Raw genomic sequence first — 20,652 nt, 5'->3', positions numbered from 1 at the left:
AGTAGGAGATAGCTCCCACCAGAAGGCTCGTGACTGTGTCAGCTACATTTGACTACCAGAGAACTACATAAAAGATATTCATGCTTTTCTCCTTTTTAAAATGCACGATGTGATGTGATCAATGGTCAGCATGTTAGGTAGAAGCCTACACACCAATCCAAGGACAGAGCAGGGATGTTGCAGGGAGGATCTGGCTCTGTGGAGCACCCACCATCTGACTCCAAGCGCTAACACTAAAGGAAAACTTACTCAAAAGCATTCTTCCCTGTGACTTCCGCTGACAATGGAGCACTCATTTGGTTGAGTTCATAACGTATTCAAATGATAATAATTTAAATGGATGGTAACAACAAAACCGAAACAAAGAAGAGAACTAAGAGGCGAGGAGAAAACAGGAAAAGAGAAACAAACGAAAAGGAAACTGAACTTAGTGTGCAAGAAAGCAAGCAAAACCAAGGAAACCCTGAGCTAAGCTGGCTGGGGCAGGCTTACCTATGGTTCCTGCTGGGCATGGCTGCTTTGCTACCTGCCCCTGTCTGGTCTTAAACCACATGATTTCTCGGGCTTCCACAGCCTCGCAGCTCTCTTCCATAGCTGGGATTTGGGAGGCTGCCGAGGGCAGGTGTGTGGTGACGTCATCCAGCACCTCTACCGCGGGGGATGGCGTGCTGGTACTGCGGTTTCTTCTGCCCGGCAAGGATGCGGTGGTACTCCTGCCTATGTTCCAGGTTGTGGTCCGGAGGGTGGTGCTGGTGGTCGTGCTTCCCATACCCAGGGATCCTGTGGTAGAAATCCCTGAAACACAATTGGAAAACAAAACAAAAAACAAAAAGATCCACCTACATTGCCGCTCATAGTATAACCTCAGGACATCCCAAGATCAGAAATCAGTTTTATTTGACACTTTAAAGAATATTAGGGCCCTAGAAATCCATGACCTCATTTGCATTTTAGACATGGCAAAAACTTGCCAGTACCAAGGCAACCGAGTGCCACTAGAGTACTACGCCAGCCATTCGACTTCTACCAAACAGACCCAACTCTAATCACAAAAACAAGATTACGGCACATTAAGACTCTCTGTAACCTTTTCAATACTCTCAGCCTTTCTCACAATAAAGAATTAAAACCATAAACCCTCCACTTACAATTTTTCAAACTAGGCATAGAGAAAAGTTAGATGAAATATATTCATATTAGATGCTGTGGTTTGGATGTGAACAGTTCACCACAAGTTCATTTGTGAAAAGTGGGTCCACAGACGGGGCCGTGAGAAATTGTGACATAGGAGGAAGTAAGGCCTAGCTAGAGGGGGGAGGGGCAGTAGGGGGGGTGTTGAGTCGGGGAGGACCTATATCTTGGCTGGGTGCCAGAGGGGCTCTCTCCTCTCTGATTCAAGGATAGGGATAGAGATAGTGAGCAAACTGACTCCCACTGCCTAGGATAGAGCCATCCCTTGTAAAGCCCTGCTGGCCATGATAGAGGATAGATGATAGATGGTATGACAGACCCAAAATAAATCCTCTCATATATACACGTGTGGTGTGTGTGTGTGTGTGTGCGTGTGTGTGTGTGTGTGTGTGTATGTGTGTGTGTGTGTGTGTGTGTATGTGTGTGTATGTGTGTGTGTCTGTGTGTGTGTTTTCACTCATGTCCACAGGAACTCTCTGGACCAGCTAAGTTGTTCTTACTTCTCTTTTGGAGGAGGAACTGACATTAAAAGTAAGAAAGACAGAAGTCTTTGTTACATTTATACATATGTGTCTATATTATATATTTAAATGTAATATATAACAGATGATATAAGTATTACTTATATATATGTAATGTATTAGATAATGTAACTTTCTAAAAATGATAAAGGAAAAATAATAAAAAGAGAGAACAGAAACAAAAATCCTTACACACACAATTAATGAAAAGAAAGGTTGCAAATTTAAAGAGAGGCATGGAGGGGTATACGGGAGGAGCAGAAGTGAGGAGAGGGGAGAATCAATATTGTATTTGTATTATAATCTCAAAAAGAGCAATTCTGAGTATAATCTCTTATTATATTTGATTTGAGTACCCTAATGGTCTACTATTAGAACTGACCCAAGTTTTTGTTTTGTTTTGTTTGACACAGGGCTTCTCTGTATAGCCCTGGCTGTCCTGGAACTCACTCTGTAGACCAGTCTGGCCTCGAACTCAGAAATCCTCCTGCCTCTGCCTCCCAAGTGCTGGGATCAAAGGCGTGTGCCACCACTGCCGGCTGAACTGACCCAAGTTTAAAAAAAAAAAAAAAACCATGTCTGACTTATTAATGTGAAATGGAAGCATTTCAGAAGAAGTTATGTCACTAAATTACTAACTTCACTTATTAGTAGGAGACTGAGACATCGGCTCCAGCCTGGTACAGGCTAACTCACACTAGGGGATCTGGGAGATTCCTATGACAATCTTCTTATCTTTCATAAATTAACTGCATCTCTATAAAAGTCTGATTGGCAAGTCTCAGTTGCTACAGAAGAGATGCCAAATTCATGAGAGAGAATTTGCTGTCGGTAAAACTTCCCTATCTAGGACTGGTTCGCCAGAGGCAGAAGGGATTGCTCTCTGAACATCAGATCACTGTGATAGTACATTTCTGGCACGATGCTCTCTGACTTCATGTTTCTTGGTTTGATGCTCTCTGAAATCATGTTTCTCAGTTTTCTGCTTTTTCTTTGTTTTCTCTGTACATGAAAGGAAAGTGGGCAGGCAAAATGATAATGCAGGCTCTTACACCTACAACTGCTTCACGCCAAGAGGAGCAGGAAGAGCATCTCTTTTCTGTTTCACTTCCCAGTTGCAAACCCTGGCTGATTGAGTCTCTTTCCTGTATCTGAAACCCCAGTAGGTTTTCCTATCTTTCCCCAGTCACTGATGTACTCGGAGTCCATCACTGTTGGTGAATGGATACAGTCGGGTTTTGACTGTTTTTCTGATAACAGCTACAGCAGAGTAAAACTATCATCCCCTTTAGCATTTATCATCCTAGTATAAGAGCTCAGGGTTCATAAAACATAGTCATTAACTTTGATGTGTGCTATAGATTAAGTAACATTTAATAAAAGATTTCAAAATGTTTAATCTAATGCTTTAGATTAAAAACAACAAGATGTGACTGAAAGCAGATTTAGAAATCAGCAAAAATGCATCAACACTTTGGAAGGTAAGAATAAATTTAAAATCACGAATGTAATACTATTACTCATTTTTACAAATTCATGTCAATGTATCATCACTGAGATGCAAGAATATTTCGGTTTTTTTTTTTGTTTTGTTTTGTTTTTTTTTTTGTTTTTGTTTTTTTTTTCAGATGACAGAAATTTGACTTCTTGCTCCTGCGGATATGTTAAAGCAATAGTTAAAAGTGAATCTCACATGTATTTTTTCTTTAATTTAAATAAAACCAGCTCTCATTTGTACTTGTGAAGGGACCACTTAGAGGAACTGTTAAGCTTTCTGACAAGGACTATAATCTTTTCATTGATAATGAGCTGTAGTTTTTATTTCAAACAAAGCCTTGCTCCTTCTTTGTCTTTTTAAGTTTGATCACAAAAAAAGAGAGACTTGTAGAGTTACCTGTTATTAGCTAAATAATCTTATGCTCAAATTAACTTGTTTGTGAACCTCTTTGAGCTAGAAGGGAAAAATAGTTTTAAAATAGAAATTGTTTTTCAATTGTCTTCTTTCTCGAGAATTATACAGGCACTGCAGAATGCTTTCAAGATGAATGCCTTGTTTAAAACTGGATATTTTAATTAGCATTTAACTAGGAGGGAGATTAGTTCAGCAATAATTTTCTCTATAAAAGTACATGGCTGTACATACGTACAAGACAATGGCAAACTGCTCCAGGAGTTTAACTTATGGTGGCTCCAGCCTTACAATTTTCAAAGAGATCTTTTAGTAAAGATTCAGTGTATGTATCACTGTATTCTAATTAAACAAGCCAGAGTTTTGGAAAACTATCTCATCACAGCAAAACATTTTAGAAATAGCACCACCATGCAATAAAAATGTTTCTTTTCTTTCCTCTTTTCTTTTCTTTTCTTTTCTTCTGAAATTAATTCAAAGCATTTTCTACCTTTCCCCAGATGTATGTCTTAAGAGTAAAATCTAGACTGGGTTACTCTCCTTTTCAAACTCTTGAATGGTTTTTGGATACTCTCAAAACAAAAGTAGACCATCTTTACTTCATACTCAAAGCCCCTCCACAAGCTTCTTCGGGTCATTCTGAAAACTCTCTCATCTCTTTACTCATTATTTAAATCACACAGGATTCATAGCCCCACATCTGCAGTCTCCTTCTCTGACACTGGGCCTTTGTCATGGGAGTGAGCACCCTGCTTCATTTCCATCTCACTATGTCCCTACTTCTGCTCTGAGTCACAGATTATATGACAGACGACTCCATTAAAGAGCATTTGCAGCCTCTAAGCCTGGTTTATATGCTAGCACATGTTTTGTTAAAATTATTTCTTATGAATTCAGCCTCACCAAGGGTAACGGAGAGCCTCTAAGTTAAGAGGACGAATATCAGGGATAGGTCAAGTGAGGCAGCGAAAGATGACAGAGGAACCACAAAATGGGGAGGACTATGCCAACAGGGTAACATGGCAGACCTAAATGTCTCTCAAGAAACAGTCTAGAAAATGTACCTGATTAATTAATCTATACTTATCACTAAGGAAAACCACTAGACAGCACAAAGAGTAAAACACCTGACAATATCAACCAATCAGACCCCTCAGAGCTCCCAGGGACTAAACCAAGCTATACATATGGAGGGAGCATGGCTCCAGCTACATATGTAGCAGACGATGGCCTTGTCAGGCATCAATAGGAGAGACCCTTGGTCCTGAGAAGGCTCCATGACCCATTGTAAGAGAATGCCAGAGTGGGGAGGAGGAAGGGGGCACCCTCATAGAAGCGGGTGGTGGACATGGAGATGGGATAGAAGGTTTGGGGGGACTGGGAAAGGGGATAACATTTGAAATGTAAATAAAGAAAATATCCAATACTTTAAAAAGGAAAATGGGAGAAAAAAAGAGTTAAGAACCTGGGAACAAGAAGGTCTTTCCTTGAAAATGACTCTATCTTGAAACAGTCATAGTGAAGCAGATACTATCAAAAAAAAAAAAAAATCAGCTCAAAACACACATCCTTATTCTAAGAATCAAGATCAAATTTCTCTCCTTGGAACTGTGTCACTGAGAAATGCCTAAAAGTGGAGATTGTCCAATTCTGTTGGAATTTAAACAGAGTAACTGTTGATTTTAACCATCTATCCTGGCCTTTCAGCTCCTCTGCTAACCGCTCTGCCGGGATCCCGTGGGTCCTGTTTGATGTCAGCTTTTAGCAGAGTTAAGTACGAGTGAAATACACAATGTCCCTTGAGCTTGTAAAAAAAACAAAAACAAAAACAAAAACAAAACAAAACAAAACAACAAAAAAACTTGTCTCAGTGATAGATACTGACAAAAGAAATATCTGAATCCCCAGAAAAGCTCTTGCTTGTTGGGGTTCCAGCTAGCATCACATGCTGAGAGAGTCTTGATCTTCCATGAGGCAAGGATGTTGTGACTGTCTCAGTGGGTGCTGCTATGCCACATCAGCTGAAGACAGCAAGTTTAATCAAATGCTGTGCTAAGCACCTGTGTGCTGTGTGTGTGGAAAAATAAATTTGAGTGACTACTTACATTTAGTACTTTATTCTCTTTAAGTATTTTGCTTAGTTATCTTTATTACTCTGTCAACATTGAGTGTGTCTTTATAGCCTTTTTCCCTACCTCTTCCCATCATCATCATCATCAAAAAAACCTTTCAATTCTCCTAAGTACTGTCTATACTAATGCTTTATAGTTTAAAAAAAAAGTCAAACATTTGATTTATTTTCTTTACTTTTTTCCTCCAGTCTGTCTTAAACAATTACAACTTAGAACGTCAATGCAAGTTTTGTGGAGTATATGGAAAAGTGTGACAATGGCAATTTTTATAGTGATTAATGTTTTATAATATACTTGTATATTTGTAATTCCACTTAGTTATGATCAAAATTATAGCGTGATTGATATTATAAATTATTAATTTTAAAATGAGGAAACGTGACATCAAACAGTAAGCAAATCACTATCCTATATTCAGGAACTCCTCTTGTTGCGTGTCTCAGGTTTATAATACTTTGCTATGAAAACGGACCTTGGGCTATGTGCATATCTGAGATCTAGTACTGGGAGGCAGTGGCCAGATAATCACAAACTATAGGCCAGTGAGGACTGCATAGTGAGAGTCTGTGTGAAGCAAATGGGAGCCCTCGGTTCTGATCAGCAGTCCAATGCTTTTCCAGCACATGCAAGGTCCTAAGTTTGATCCCTAGCACCAGAAACCATCCCATGACCAGAAAAGAAAGTCTGTCATCATGAACTGCTTTACGCTTCTACAATGATCAGTCTTATGTCAGCTTTTAATACAATAATGAGGGAATAAAATGATTCTAGTAAGGCATTACTATCCTTGATTATACAATAATCATATTCGCAATAAACAGCTTTTTAGAGGATGTAATACTCAAGACAGAACAGAAAGTCATGTGATCTAAATGTAAATTTCACTTTACAGACATGTTGTTCTCTACTCAGGGAAAACCTACAGCCTTTTTTTTTCCCCCAGCTGTCCATTTTCTTCTTCCCTCTCTTCAAAGCATTATTTTCTTTGGAGTTTTCCTGTTACAAATGTTTCTTTTGTACTACCCTCATTTCAATAGACAATGCTCCGGGTGACTGCAAAAGCACTTTGTGCTCTGCACTTGCCAAGTGTTCATTTGGATCCAAGGTCCATTACTAAAGCAAGCCTCCCAAGGGCCCAATAGAAGAAACGAGAAAGCTAAAACCATCCCAATGCTGAGCATGGTTTTTGGCTACTTGTGCAATGCTCAGGGTAGAAAGACGTTCTCCCTGATCCCCATGGATAGCAGTAGGTGGCAGCATATTTGATTAGAAACAGCCTTAAAAGTGAAACACTGCTATTACGCATCAAAAAATTATCCAGTTCCTATCAGAATTCATTTGTAGGACTTGGCTGCGTGGCCTCTTGAGAGTGGAAAACCATAGAATATCAGCCATGTAGAGGGATATTTATTTCTGTAATTTGATCCACTTATATCTCCTGGTTCTCTCTTAGGATATTATCCTTATTGTAAATAGAGAAAATTAAGTGTTTTAATAAACAGGAAATCATAATGGCCTTATTATATATGATAATAAGTGAAAATATAAGATTTTAAGGGACTCTTCTTTAAAATTATCTGCTACATGTTAGATCCCAGAAAACCAAAAACCACTAAATGTTTTATACTATATTAATTCTTCTATTATTTGGGGGCACCCATACTTATCTTTATGATTATTTTACCCATGCTTTAATTATGTTCCAAATATACATCAGGTGGGTATAGTCATCTTCATTAGGCAGTTGACAGACGTCAATCTGTTCTACTAAGTTTAAATCCTGCATGTTTATGAAAACTCACATAGGTTTTCTGACAACTTTGTATAGTTGCTGAGTGACAGGACCTGCATTGGAATCAAGATCTATCAAAACACTCCCTGTCTGCTGGGACAGTGCTGCTGCTTTACAGTGAACATTGACACATATTTATACCTGAGTAAACATCTACTGGATTTTGATATTAATTTGATCCAAGAACTACTCACATATTGTTTTTAAAGGCTTTCCTATGACACAGACATAATGGGAGTCTCCCACGTATCTACTTCACAGGATCTAAGCAATCTTATGAATACAACTCAGACACTGCTCCGCCTCATTAAGTAAAGCCTGTGAGAAGCTACCATTCATAATCTTCACTTTCAAGCAGTAAAACTGAGGCATGGAATGAGTGGAAAGTTTGTCAGGCTTACGAATTCAAAATAAGAAGAGAGGAACAACTGTAGAGTTCCTCTTCTCAGCCAAACAGAATATGGAGAGCCAGCAGGTGACCGTTGACCGAGCAGCTGGTTTTCTCTAGTTGAGAGTAGAGGATGCAGGCCTTACGGTGAGCTCCCCCTTTATTGAGGGCATTCCTAATTCTTTTGTGGGCTCAGACCTATTACATAAGGGAACTCTCTTGCTGCCTAAAATCGTGTTCCAATACAAATGGGCAATGAATGTGTTTCTCCTACTTTTCTAATTTATTATATGCCCAAGAGTGCTCTGTTACCTACAGTCCATAAATGAGACAGAGGGCGGTGAGACTTCTAGTCTTATAGCACTTGGAAGTAATAGACCAGTATTTCCTTTATTGATTGAATTTGCTCCATGACAATTCCATGCACCTTGATAGTACATTCTGTTCACTCTCACCTCCTGATCACTTTTCTGTCCCACCTATTAAGCCTCATTCTCAAAGGGCCCTTACCCACAGGCCTTTCATTTTCAGATCCACCAATTTTAACCAGGAAATGTTTGCCTAGCTACAAATCTATAAATACTCTTTGGAACACAAAGGCAGTGGTGACCTGTTACTCAGAATCTGCTAGGGACGGTAAGGCCTAGGAACCTCTTCCCCTTCCTCTTCATCCAGGAATGACTGTTAACTGACCCAATCTTGTTCAAAGCCAGCATCAGCGACCACAGCTGTGGTGAGGTCATGACTGCAATGGCTGTGTCAAGCTCTCCAGGTAGCATTTTGCCTCTCATCTCCATATCTTCTAGTTCTTCCAGGTTGTTGTGCCATCCCCCCTCTGCAACCCTGATCTCCGGTCTCCCAGAGTGGTCAATGAGTCTGAGAGGGGTGGTATAAATGCCCACTTAAGACTGAGCACACAAATCCCATGTGCTCAAATATTCTTGAAAGCCATGAATCTCTGGATCCACCACTTTTCACTGTGCTTGGTGACAGAGGGACAGGTGAATTTAGCCAGGCATTAATATGACAAGTTTGACTCCACAGTCTCTGAGGAACTGATAAACGATTGATGTAATTTTTCAAGTGTCAAGAGTGTAGCATATGTGACATGCCTATGAAATAACTGGATTGACTGTAGATCTTTAGAGCATTTACATTTGCTACACACTTACATTTCTAGGAGGCTGATAAAAGCATACCAGAGTGGCCGAGGTTCTTGTTTGTTTATTTTAAAGTTGTTTGTATTTAGAAACTAGGAAGGAGGTATTGAGATCAGCCTGTAACCTACTCTCAATTACTCTCTAATGTCTAAGACAGTGCTGTGTGTGTGTGTGTGTGTGTGTGTGTGTGTGTGTGTACATGTGTGTGTGCAGACTGTTCATTGGCATAGAACACTCTACCTTACTGGCAGCTTTTGACTCCATTTTGAGGAAAGATGATGACTGTAGACTTGGACTCAGAAACTAGGCCATCTGTTCCTAGATCTAGACCATTAGTCAGGTACCACCTGCCCAGAAGAAACTGATGAATTGACTTATTCCTAGAAAGAGACCCAGTCTACAAGTTTACTGGACTGAACTGAGACTAGCGGAACATAGAGTATATTAAAAATCATATTACGGAAAACAAGTCCAAGATCTTATTAGACATGCCAGACCAAGAAAATGGCATAGCAGTTTCTCTCTCTCTCTCTCTCTCTCTCTCTCTCTCTCTCTCTCTCTCTCTCTGTCTCTCTCTCTCTCTCTTCCCTCCCTCCCTCCCTCCCTCTCTCCCTCCCTCCCTCCCTCCCTCCCTCCCTCCCTCCCTCCCTCCCTCCCCTTCTATAGTCTTCTACCTAATGTGTGCCAAGGACTAGGCCTCCCAGAACTGTTTCTGGAGCTTTGCTTCAGCTCTCTTACCTGCTGTGGACAGAGCCTAGCAGATGCTCTGCCCATCCACCTGTTTAGTCGCCTGGTTCTAGACTTGACCCACTCTTCACTACTCAACCTTGCAGCTGATTTCTGTTTGCAGGCATTATTCTCAAACCTGACTTCAGCAGCCCCAGGAGCAGCTCCAAGTGCTGGTCTGGCTCAGTATCTTATTAGTAAGGCTCATCCTCAGCCTACTTCTGAACCTTCTTGGACTCTGCACAAGCCTCTCTAACTTGTATTTATTCTGTAACACCTACCTACACATAGAGCTTTGTAGATATGTTTATAGTGTGCTGTGTGGTATGTGAGCTAATATGAATAGTTTAGAATGAATAAGAGTAAAAGAATCTTCATTTGCCTTGACTAGGATAGGCAGATTATATGACAAATCACAGTCATTGAAACCGTAGAACGTTTCATTGATGACTTCATTGTTATCCAGTGAGTTTTAAGATTGTTGAACAACACAAACCTGTTTGTCTATGTTTCTGGAGTTATATGCTCACAACAGTAGTATATTACATTATACTATCCAAGCAGTTTTAAAAAAAAAAAAAAACTTGAAACAAAAATTCCATCATTTATTTATTATGAAATTAACTTAAGATTGAAACAACCATGAGAACTATAAGGTACTCATGATAGCACTCAAATGGCTGAAGCAGAGGCTTCCTCAAGAAGCTCATATGCGAGCCTGTCTATTTTATTTTCTTGTGAAGTTGTGTTCACTCACTCTTCGGTATGTATTTTATTTAATAATGACAAGGCTGCTAAATATTTCACTCATTCAGTATTTTAAGTAATGACAGAGAGCTATAGAAGGAATTTGTACCTGGTACTAAGTTCAAGCAATACCAAAGTTATGCTACAATTACTTGTAAGCAGCAGTCAGTGTACAGGATGTAGATAGCTGATAGATAAACCATCTGTCACAGTAGCATTTTAACTCCGTGTTTCTCTTTGAGGGAAACGAAATTACTCACTATCTTTTTTTCTCATGCAAATATACTATCTGACATGTAACAGTTGTTTTGGTTTTACTGTAATACTTCCCCTACAAACTCATGTGATTAAAGACTTAGCCTCCAGTCATTGTTATTTTTTTGGAAGAGGTTTTGATCCTTCAGGAGGTAAGGCCTGGTTGGTGGAAGGGTGTTTCTGTTGCACAGACCTTGAAAATTATATTTCCCTCTCTGATTCCTGGTCTACCCAAGTGTTCAAACTTGCTACAGCTATGGCTGTGAGCTGCTTCTGCCTGCATCCCTGCTGCTACGATGGAATGCACCCTTGGTGATCCAGAATAGGTCCTTCCTCCACTAAATTGCTTCTTTTGGGTATTTCATTAGCAAGGAGGAAAGGAGCCATGACTTTATTTTGAAATACTGTGACTTTCCCAAGCTTGGATGCAAATCCATGATCATCCACTCCAGAATACATGTTATAGAAATATTTAACACAGAAGTGTTAATGTATTATTTAGCAATTTCACACCCATAAGAATATCATGAAGAGTATAGATATATAGGACAAAGAAACAAAGTGTTTCTATAGATTCTATGTTATTTTTTAATTTATACACTAAATTTTAGCAAGCATACTGTAAGTTATGTATAGCCATGCAGTTTACATATCAAACCACACTATAATGGAGTGCCTTTATATAGCTTTAAACAGAAAGAAAAATAGAAAGCTTTGTGACTACAAAAGCCTTCTCCACAAAATTACTTTTTAAAAATCACTTTCTCTTTTCTTTAAACAAATAACACAATTTTTGTTACAAAACTAAGTGTAATTTTATACAAGAATCACAAGGAGTATTCCGTACCAGATACATTTAAGTGTATACTAGACAAACAAGCATGCACTGATAATTCACAGCAGGATCAGCTTTATTGACTTCCTAATGCACTACTGGACAAGACTGAAGACACTGAAAACACGTAGGACAGTGGGTCTGTGATTATGTGCTTAACTAATCAGACCGAAGCATTTTCTGTTATAGATTAAGAGCATAGTCCTTCTTGGTCATTTCTTAAGACAAGTGGTAGTGTGTAAGTGTACAAGTCATGGAACTGCAATGTTTGGGGAAGTCTGCCAGCTACAGCGACTGTAATTCTCATATTTATTCAGGAATAATGATGGTATAACAAAATTCAAATTATTTACTGTCAAGTATTTCAAGAGAGTTAAAAAGACACACCCACCTTAGTCAGGTGAACTACTTCCTGCATCATGTAACAAGAGAAGATAAACTATCTAAAGTTCAATTATAAGGTTTATCTTTCCACTGCAGCCTCTGAAGACCCAATATTACTTTATGTCACCCTTTATCTAAGTCTCCTGCAGAAAATAATCAGATTACTATTGGTCTCTAATATGAAATGATTTTTTTTTTCTTCAAGAAAGAATAGTGTGGGTTGGAGATAGAGCTCACCAGTAGGTCATGCCTATAGTTTGTGCAAGGCTCTAGGTTTAAAATCCAGCACAAAAAGAATAAAAAAGGAATATGAATTAATATAAGATACTTTCCAGGATAATTTATCCATGAAATGTTTCAAAATTTCAGATGAGATGATATTTGTGGGTGAACTACATAACAATCTCTTTAAAAACATTTAGTACTTAGGTTTCACAATAAAATGGGGCAAAGGGTCATTATAGTTGTTTGAATGCAAACTCGCATAGGTTAATATGTTGGTGTCTTGGTTCCTAGGTTGGGAAACTATTTTTGAAGGATTAGGAACTAAAGCATCATTGAGAAAAGGTGTGTTACTGGGAGTAGGCCTTCAGGATCCAAGATCCATTACCACTTCTCTCTCTCTCTCTCTCTCTCTCTCTCTCTCTCTCTCTCTCTCTCTCTCTCACATCCCTCCATCCCTCCCTCCCTCCCCCTGCCTCATCACTGTTGTCTCAGCTTCTGTTCCAGCACCAATCCAGCCTGCCTGCCTGTTGCCATCTTTTGCATCATAATGGTCATAGAAACAACCCTCCCAAAACTCTAAGAAAGCTCCCAGTTAAATATTTTATTTTCCATGTTGCCTTGGTCATGGTGTCTCTTCACAGCAGTAGAAAGGTAACTGGGCAGTCAAGGTAATACTGAAATATGTGATAGGAAGTAAATCAATCTATTGTAGAGTTAAAGTTGTGGATTGAGCACAAAACAAAGAAGTCAATAAGAGATTATGGAAATCTACACAGAGCTTAATGTCCTGGCAAAATAGCCTGATGTTCTCATGAGGAAATGTTCTAAGTTTGCATAAGACTCAATGAAAACTCAGTTCTTTTTACAAAGCACAATAAAGATAAAGATTACTGGGATTGAAAGGAAATAAAACTGTAATTCATGTAATGTATGTTAAATAGCCCAAAGAGTTGTTTCTGAGCTTTGAAACCTGGGGCTGAGAACATAGCAGAACAGACCAGGACATGCCCGGGCAAGCCCATCGCCTCCCTAGCTCCCACCCCTCTGACCTAAGTTAAATGTTACAGGCTGCTGATGTTTAAATGGACCAATCATGTGAAACCGCGCCAATTCCTCCCCCAGCCCCACTCCTTTTCTATAAAACCCCCTAGCTTCCAAGCCTCGTGGTCGAATCCACTGTCTCCTGTTGTGTGAGATACGTTTCGACCCGGAGCTCCGCCATTAAAAAACCTCTTGTTGTTACATCAAGGTGTTGTGTTCTATTCGCGATTCTTGGGTGCACGCCGAATCGGGAGCTGAGTGGGGGTTTCCCCACTGAGTTCTTTCATTTGGAGGTTCCACCGAGATCTGCGTGACACCCAGGAACCCCGAAGGACCCCTTGGAGGTGCGTTTGTTTGTGTGAGTCTTGTTATGTTGTCTGTTGTCTAAGTGTCTAAGTGTGGCACTGCTGAATTTGTGTCTTAGTTTTTCGGTTCTGAGATTGTGGGTTTGAGCCCCACCTGTGTTACCAGTTCTGGTATTCTGTATTCTGGCAGCTGCCACTGCGGACCGTAAGGACCCTAGTGGCTGTGGGAAGACGACGGTCTATTTCCCCACAGGCTGCACCCTTGGAAGACATTCCGAGGGAGACCCTGGAGTGCCCGGGGTACGGAACAGTCAGGAGGACCTGGCTGTTGCCTGGCAGAGTGAAGAAGAGTGAGTGCTCTTCCTGCCAGAGGAGTGGAGCGGAATCCTACTCCATCAGAGGTAGCGTTTGGCTGGTTGTGTAAGTCCAGACGCAGACGAGTGTGCTTGGATGTCTTAGTGTTTTCCGTCTCTGTCATTGTGTTGTGTTTACTCTTATTCTTCACTATGGGACAGACCGTGTCTACTCCTTTATCTTTAACTAAGGACCATTGGACGGACGTTAGGGCTAGAGGACAAAATTTGTCAGTAAAAGTGAAGAAAAAGCCATGGATGACTTTCTGTTCCTCAGAATGGCCTGTTTTTGGAGTAGGTTGGCCAGCAGAAGGAACTTTTTACTTACCCACCATAAGGGCTGTGAAGGCCATTGTTTTTCAGGAAGGACCAGGGTCGCATCCAGACCAACAACCGTACATCATGGTATGGGAGGACTTGGCACGCTACCCACCCCCGTGGGTTCGCCCATTCCTCCCGCCTCTCCGCCCTGGCACCAAGATTCTAGCCATCCAAGAAAATGGTGAGAAAGAGAAACCGAAACCACCGCTCGGGAGAGATGATGATCGCAGCACACCAGTGACGAAACCCCCCAAGATCTATTCAGAGATTGAAGAACCCCCTGAGTGGCCCGATACCCCTCAACCCCCACCTTATGCTCCCCAGCCCCAACCTTCAGCTCCCTCGGGACCCCTGCCTCAGGCCCCGGCCGGAGGAGGGGGTCCCTCCACAGGAACAAGGAGCCGGCGAGGAGTCACCCCTGAGGGGCCTGCGGATTCAACTGTGGCGCTCCCCCTCAGGGCTATTGGGGCTCCCCCTGCCGATCCAAATAGTCTACAGCCCCTACAGTATTGGCCTTTTTCCTCTTCTGACCTTTACAACTGGAAAGCTCATCACCCCCCTTTTTCAGAAAACCCTGCAGGACTCACTGGGTTGGTTGAATCATTAATGTATTCACACCAGCCGACCTGGGATGACTGCCAGCAGCTTCTGCAGACTCTATTCACAACCGAGGAGAGAGAGAGGATTCTCCTCGAGGCTCGGAAAAATGTCCGAGACGAGGCTGGGCGCCCTGTCCAAACTCCAGCTGAGATAGATGAAGGATTTCCGCTAACCCGGCCCCGATGGGATTATAATACGGCATCAGGTAGGGAACGACTGTCCAATTATCGCCGGGTCCTAGTGGCGGGTCTCAGAGGTGCTGCCCGGCAGCCCACGAATCTGGCCAAGGTAAGAGAGGTTATGCAGGGAGCGACTGAGCCCCCCTCAGTCTTCCTTGAAAGGCTCATGGAGGCTTATAGGAGATATACCCCATTCGACCCCACGTCTGAGGGTCAAAGGGCCTCAGTAATTATGGCCTTCATTGGCCAGTCAGCTCCTGACATTAGGAAGAAGTTACAGCGAATTGAGGGCTTGCAGGATTACACCATAAGGGATGTAGTTAGAGAGGCAGAGAAAGTGTATCATAGGAGAGAAACAGAAGATGAAAAGTTAGAGAGAGAGAAAAGAGAGAAAAGAGAAGAGGAGGATAGGAGAGACAGGAGGCAAGAAAAGGTTTTGACTAGGATCCTGGCCGCAGTAGGAGAAAGAGATAATGGAAGAAGAGGTAGACAGTCAGGGAACCTGGGAGACAAAAGGCAGCAGGGACCAAGGAGACCCAGAGAAGGCGGGCAGCGCCTGGAGAGGAACCAATGCGCGTATTGCAAGGAAATGGGCCACTGGAAGAGCGACTGTCCGAAAAAAAAACAAGAGGTAAAGGTGCTTTCTCTTGGAGAAGATGAAGACTAGGGGGAACGGGGCTCGGCCCCCCTCCCCGAGCCTAGGGTAACTTTAGAAGTGGAGGGGACCCCTGTGGACTTTCTAGTTGGCACGGGAGCCGAATTTTCAGTACTCAAAACACCTCTAGGAAAAGTAAAGAAAAATGAAAAAACCTTGGTGATCGGGGCCACGGGACAAAAATCGTATCCATGGACCACATCCCGAGTAGTAGACATAGGGCGAAATCGAGTAACTCATTCGTTTCTAGTCATTCCAGAGTGTCCTATGCCTTTATTGGGGAGAGACTTACTAACCAAGTTAAAAGCACAAATAACTTTCACCTCTCATCGACCGGAGGTTTTCTGGGGAATAAAAGCGCCCCAGACTCTAGAGCTGTCTTTACAACTAGGGGAGGAATATCGACTTTACCAAAATAAAGTAAAGCCCCCTGAGGGATTACAGGACTGGTTGAATCGATACCCCCAGGCGTGGGCAGAGACGGGAGGAGTGGGGATGGCAAAACTGGTCCCCCCCCGTGGTGATTGAACTTAAGTCCGGGGCCACCCCTATAGGGGTCCGACAATATCCCATGAGCAGAGAAGCTCAAGAGGGTATACGCCCCCAAATTAACAAACTGCTCCAACAAGGGATTTTGGTCCCATGCAAATCCCCTTGGAACACTCCTCTACTTCCAGTAAAAAAACCAGGGACCAGGGACTTCCGTCCAGTACAGGACCTTAGAGAAGTCAACAAGAGAGTTCAGGACATACACCCCACAGTGCCAAATCCTTATAACCTCCTCAGCACCTTGCCACCTGGTCGGACATGGTACACAGTCCTGGATCTCAAAGATGCTTTTTTCTGTTTGAGGTTACACCCCAACAGCCAGCCCTTGTTCGCTTTCGAATGGCGAGACTCCGAGAGTGGACAAGCCGGACAGCTCACATGGACGAGGCTGCCTCAGGGATTCAAGAACTCGCCCACTTTGTTCGATGAAGCCCTACACCGAGATCTTGCTCTTTTCCGAGCCAATAACCCACAGGTGACTCTTCTGCAATATGTAGATGATCTGCTCCTAGCTGCAGAAACACGCGAGGACTGTGAAATTGGGACCCAAAACCTCCTGGGCGAGTTAGGTAAGCTGGGGTATCGGGCCTCTGCTAAAAAGGCTCAGTTATGCCAGATAGAAGTGACCTACCTAGGATATGTCTTGAGAGATGGACAACGGTGGCTCACAGAAGCCAGAAAACAAGCTGTTATGCAGATCCCGGCCCCAACCACTGCTCGCCAGGTAAGAGAGTTCCTGGGGACCGCCGGGTTTTGCAGACTCTGGATTCCCGGATTTGCCACACTGGCAGCTCCCTTATATCCACTAACCAAAGAGAAAGGGGAATTCACCTGGACCAGAGAACATCAGCTAGCCTTTGAAACTCTCAAAAAGGCACTGCTGCAGGCTCCGGCATTGGCCCTGCCAGATTTAAACAAACCTTTCACCCTATACATTGATGAAAGAAATGGAGTGGCAAGGGGAGTCCTTACCCAGGTTTTGGGACCATGGAAGCGCCCGGTAGCCTACTTATCAAAGAAACTGGACGCTGTGGCCAGTGGATGGCCCTCCTGCCTGAGCGATAGCAGCCACGGCTGTGCTAGTAAAAGATGCTGACAAACTGACTATGGGCCAGAATGTTACTATAGTGGCCCCACACTCTCTTGAGAGCATCATCAGGCAACCACCGGACCGCTGGATGACCAACGCCCGAATGACGCACTACCAGAGCCTATTGCTGACAGAGCGAGTAAGTTTTGCACCCCCAGCCATTCTCAACCCCGCCTCCTTACTACCTGAGGCTGACGAGGCCCCTGCACATAAGTGTGAAGAAATACTGGCAGAAGAGACTGGAATCCGGCCAGACCTCACAGACCAACCTTGGCCAGGGGCGATGACTTGGTTCACGGACGGAAGCAGCTTTGTGGTAGAAGGTAAGCGGAAGGCTGGGGCGGCAGTAGTGGATGGAAAGGCTGTCATATGGGCCAGCAGTCTGCCGGAGGGTACATCAGCTCAAAAAGCGGAACTAATCGCATTAATTCAAGCCTTAAGGCTGGCAGAAGGAAGGGCTCTTAATGTCTATACCGACAGCCGGTACGCTTTTGCCACGGCTCATGTACACGGAGCAATATACCGACACCGTGGACTGCTGACGTCTGCCGGCAAAGATATCAAAAATAAAGAAGAAATTATCAGCTTATTAGAAGCTGTTCATTTGCCCCGTAGGGTGGCAATTATCCATTGCCCAGGACACCAGAAGGGAACTGGGCCCGTTGAAAAGGGAAATCAAATGGCAGACCAAGAAGCTAAAAAAGCAGCCCAAGGGCCAATGACTCTGGTGGTGAGAACCCAACAGCCCGCTGCTGAGGAAATAAATAAAAGAACCCTCACAGAAGAAGAGGGGCGAGATTACTTAGCTAACATACACCATCTGACTCATTTAGGAACTAAAAAATTACTAAAATTGGTTAGTAAGTCCCCCTATTACATTCCTGGATTAAAAGGAATTGTGGAAGAGATAGTAAAAAACTGCCGTGCTTGTGCACTTACCAACGCTGGGTCTAGCAGGCTCCAGGAAGGAAAACGACTGCGAGGAGACAGACCTGGAGCCTACTGGGAAACTGACTTCACTGAGGTGAAACCGGCTAGGTATGGAAATAAATATCTCCTAGTTTTTATAGACACCTTTTCAGGATGGGTCGAAGCGTTCCCCACCAAGAAAGAAACGGCTAATGTAGTGGTCAAGAAGATACTTGAAGAAATCCTTCCCCGCTTTGGGATACCTAAGGTAATGGGGTCAGACAACGGACCTGCCTTCATCTCCCAGGTAAGTCAGGGATTGGCCAGACAACTGGGGACAAATTGGAAATTACATTGTGCATACAGACCCCAGAGTTCAGGACAGGTAGAAAGGATGAACAGAACGCTAAAGGAGACTCTGACTAAAATAGCCTTAGAATCCGGCGGAAGCGATTGGACAGCCGTTCTCCCTTATGCCTTGTTCAGGGTTCGGAATACACCTGGACCCCTTGGCCTAACTCCATTTGAATTAATGTATGGGGCGCCCCCACCCATTTTTATGACCGTAGGGGATAAGAATCACCCGGATGTGTCTTTCTCTCCTTCTTCTAGTCTTTTGGCTCGATTAAAAGCTCTCGAAATAGTAAGAAAAGAGGTCTGGGAACAGCTAAAAGAAACCTATGTTGCTGGTGACACACAGGTGCCGCATCAGTTTGAAGTAGGAGACGCAGTCCTGGTGAGGAGACACCGAGCGGGAAACCTAGAACCGAGGTGGAAGGGACCCTACTTGGTGCTACTGACAACGCCCACCGCGGTCAAAGTGGAAGGAATCCCCACTTGGGTCCACGCATCCCACGTTAAGAGAGCACCCCCTGGAGTCAGCCATGATGAGTGGACTTTGGAGAAGACTACTAATCCTTTTAAGTTGCGCCTGCTTCGTAGGAGCGATCCCAAAAGACTTCAACTCCCACAGTCCTGTTCAACAAACGTGGGAGGTACTCAATGAGGGGGGTAGGGCTGTATGGACAATCGCTGAGGTACACCCTCTGTGGACTTGGTGGCCTGATCTTTTCCCTGACATCTGTAAGTTGGCTATAGGAGCCCCTCCTGGATGGGACTTGGAGGGGTACTCTGACATTCAGAGGGCACCTTTAACACCCCCTCCGTACGTAGAAAAACATTCGAGAGACCCATGGGGTGGTTGCTCTAACCAAAGGGATAGAAGTATGCTTCGAACCCATCCCTTCTATGTCTGCCCCGGGCCCCACCGAAGTCAGTCCCTCAATCCAACGTGTGGAGGTAAGGCTGACTTCTTTTGTAAGAGCTGGGGTTGCGAGACTTCAGGTACAGCCCGCTGGAAGCCCTCCTCGAGCTGGGACTATATTAGAGTAACAGCCAACTATTCCCTAGCGTCTTATGTACCTGGAGGATTTGACCTAGACGAGTGTACTGACTGGTGCCATCCGCTCCGTGTCACCTTCACTGAACCAGGGAAGAGAGCTCTGGGATGGACAAAAGGGTATACCTGGGGTCTTAGGATTTACAAGGAAAGATATGATGAGGGATTATTGTTCACTATCAGATTAAAAATAGAGACCCCCTACAATCCTTTAGGCCCCCCAACCAAGTTCACACCCCTCACCCATACAATTACTCAGCCTACTCCAGTGATTGCGGACCCCCTTAATATGGCCGCTATCACCCAACCTCCCACTCCTCAGGTACCTCTAACTATTACCCCCGAGATTCCTTCAAGACAGAGGATGTTTAACCTAGTGAGAGGAGCCTTTTATGCCCTTAACAGAACTGATCCAAGCGCTACTGAGGACTGCTGGCTATGCCTGTCCTCGGGTCCGCCTTATTATGAAGGAATCGCCTTCAATGGAGATTTCAACAGAACCAGCAGCCATACTTCCTGCTCTTGGGGTACAGGACAAAAACTGACCCTGACTGAAGTATCCGCGAGGAATCCAGGTCTCTGTATAGGTACCCCACCTTCCACTCACAAACACCTATGCGGACAAATTCAGTCCGTGTCCAGAACGGAAGCTGATTACTATCTTGTACCTTCCCCGGTTGGATGGTGGGCTTGCAATACAGGACTTACTCCCTGTGTATCAACTAAGGTTTTTAATTCATCTCATGATTTTTGTGTCATGATCCAGCTGTTACCCCGTGTATATTATCACCCTGCATCCAGTTTAGAAGAAAGCTATGCGGGCCGGCGGTCAAAAAGAGAACCAATTACTTTAACCCTGGCTGCATTCATGGGAATAGGTATGGCAGTAGGAGTGGGGACGGGAGTGTCAGCTTTGATAGAAGGAAGACAGGGAATTCAGTCTTTGAGGGATGCTGTCAATGAAGACCTAGCGGCAATAGAGAAGT

The 20,652-nt window shown here is 43.4% G+C and overlaps 1 protein-coding gene and 1 pseudogene across 39 annotated transcripts in view; one reads left to right on the top strand and one right to left on the bottom strand.

The window, feature by feature from the left end:
* The window catches only part of Adgrl3 (adhesion G protein-coupled receptor L3), an 808,741-nt gene that overhangs the window by 180,621 nt on the left and 607,468 nt on the right, over nucleotides 1–20,652 (bottom strand). For all 39 annotated transcript variants that reach the window (XM_011249474.3, XM_017320921.2, XM_030254561.1 and 36 more), the window contains one exon: nucleotides 493–795. In XM_011249474.3, the coding sequence (XP_011247776.1) occupies nucleotides 493–795 (303 nt within the window). The remainder of the gene's footprint in view (nucleotides 1–492; nucleotides 796–20,652) is intronic.
* Nucleotides 13,933–19,142, top strand: Gm46946 (annotated as a pseudogene).

The sequence above is a fragment of the Mus musculus genome, chromosome 5, assembly GCF_000001635.26.
Source record: "Mus musculus strain C57BL/6J chromosome 5, GRCm38.p6 C57BL/6J".
Lineage (NCBI taxonomy): Eukaryota > Metazoa > Chordata > Mammalia > Rodentia > Muridae > Mus > Mus musculus.
Note: the sequence above shows the minus strand (reverse complement) of the source record. Positions and strands in the feature narration are given on the sequence as shown.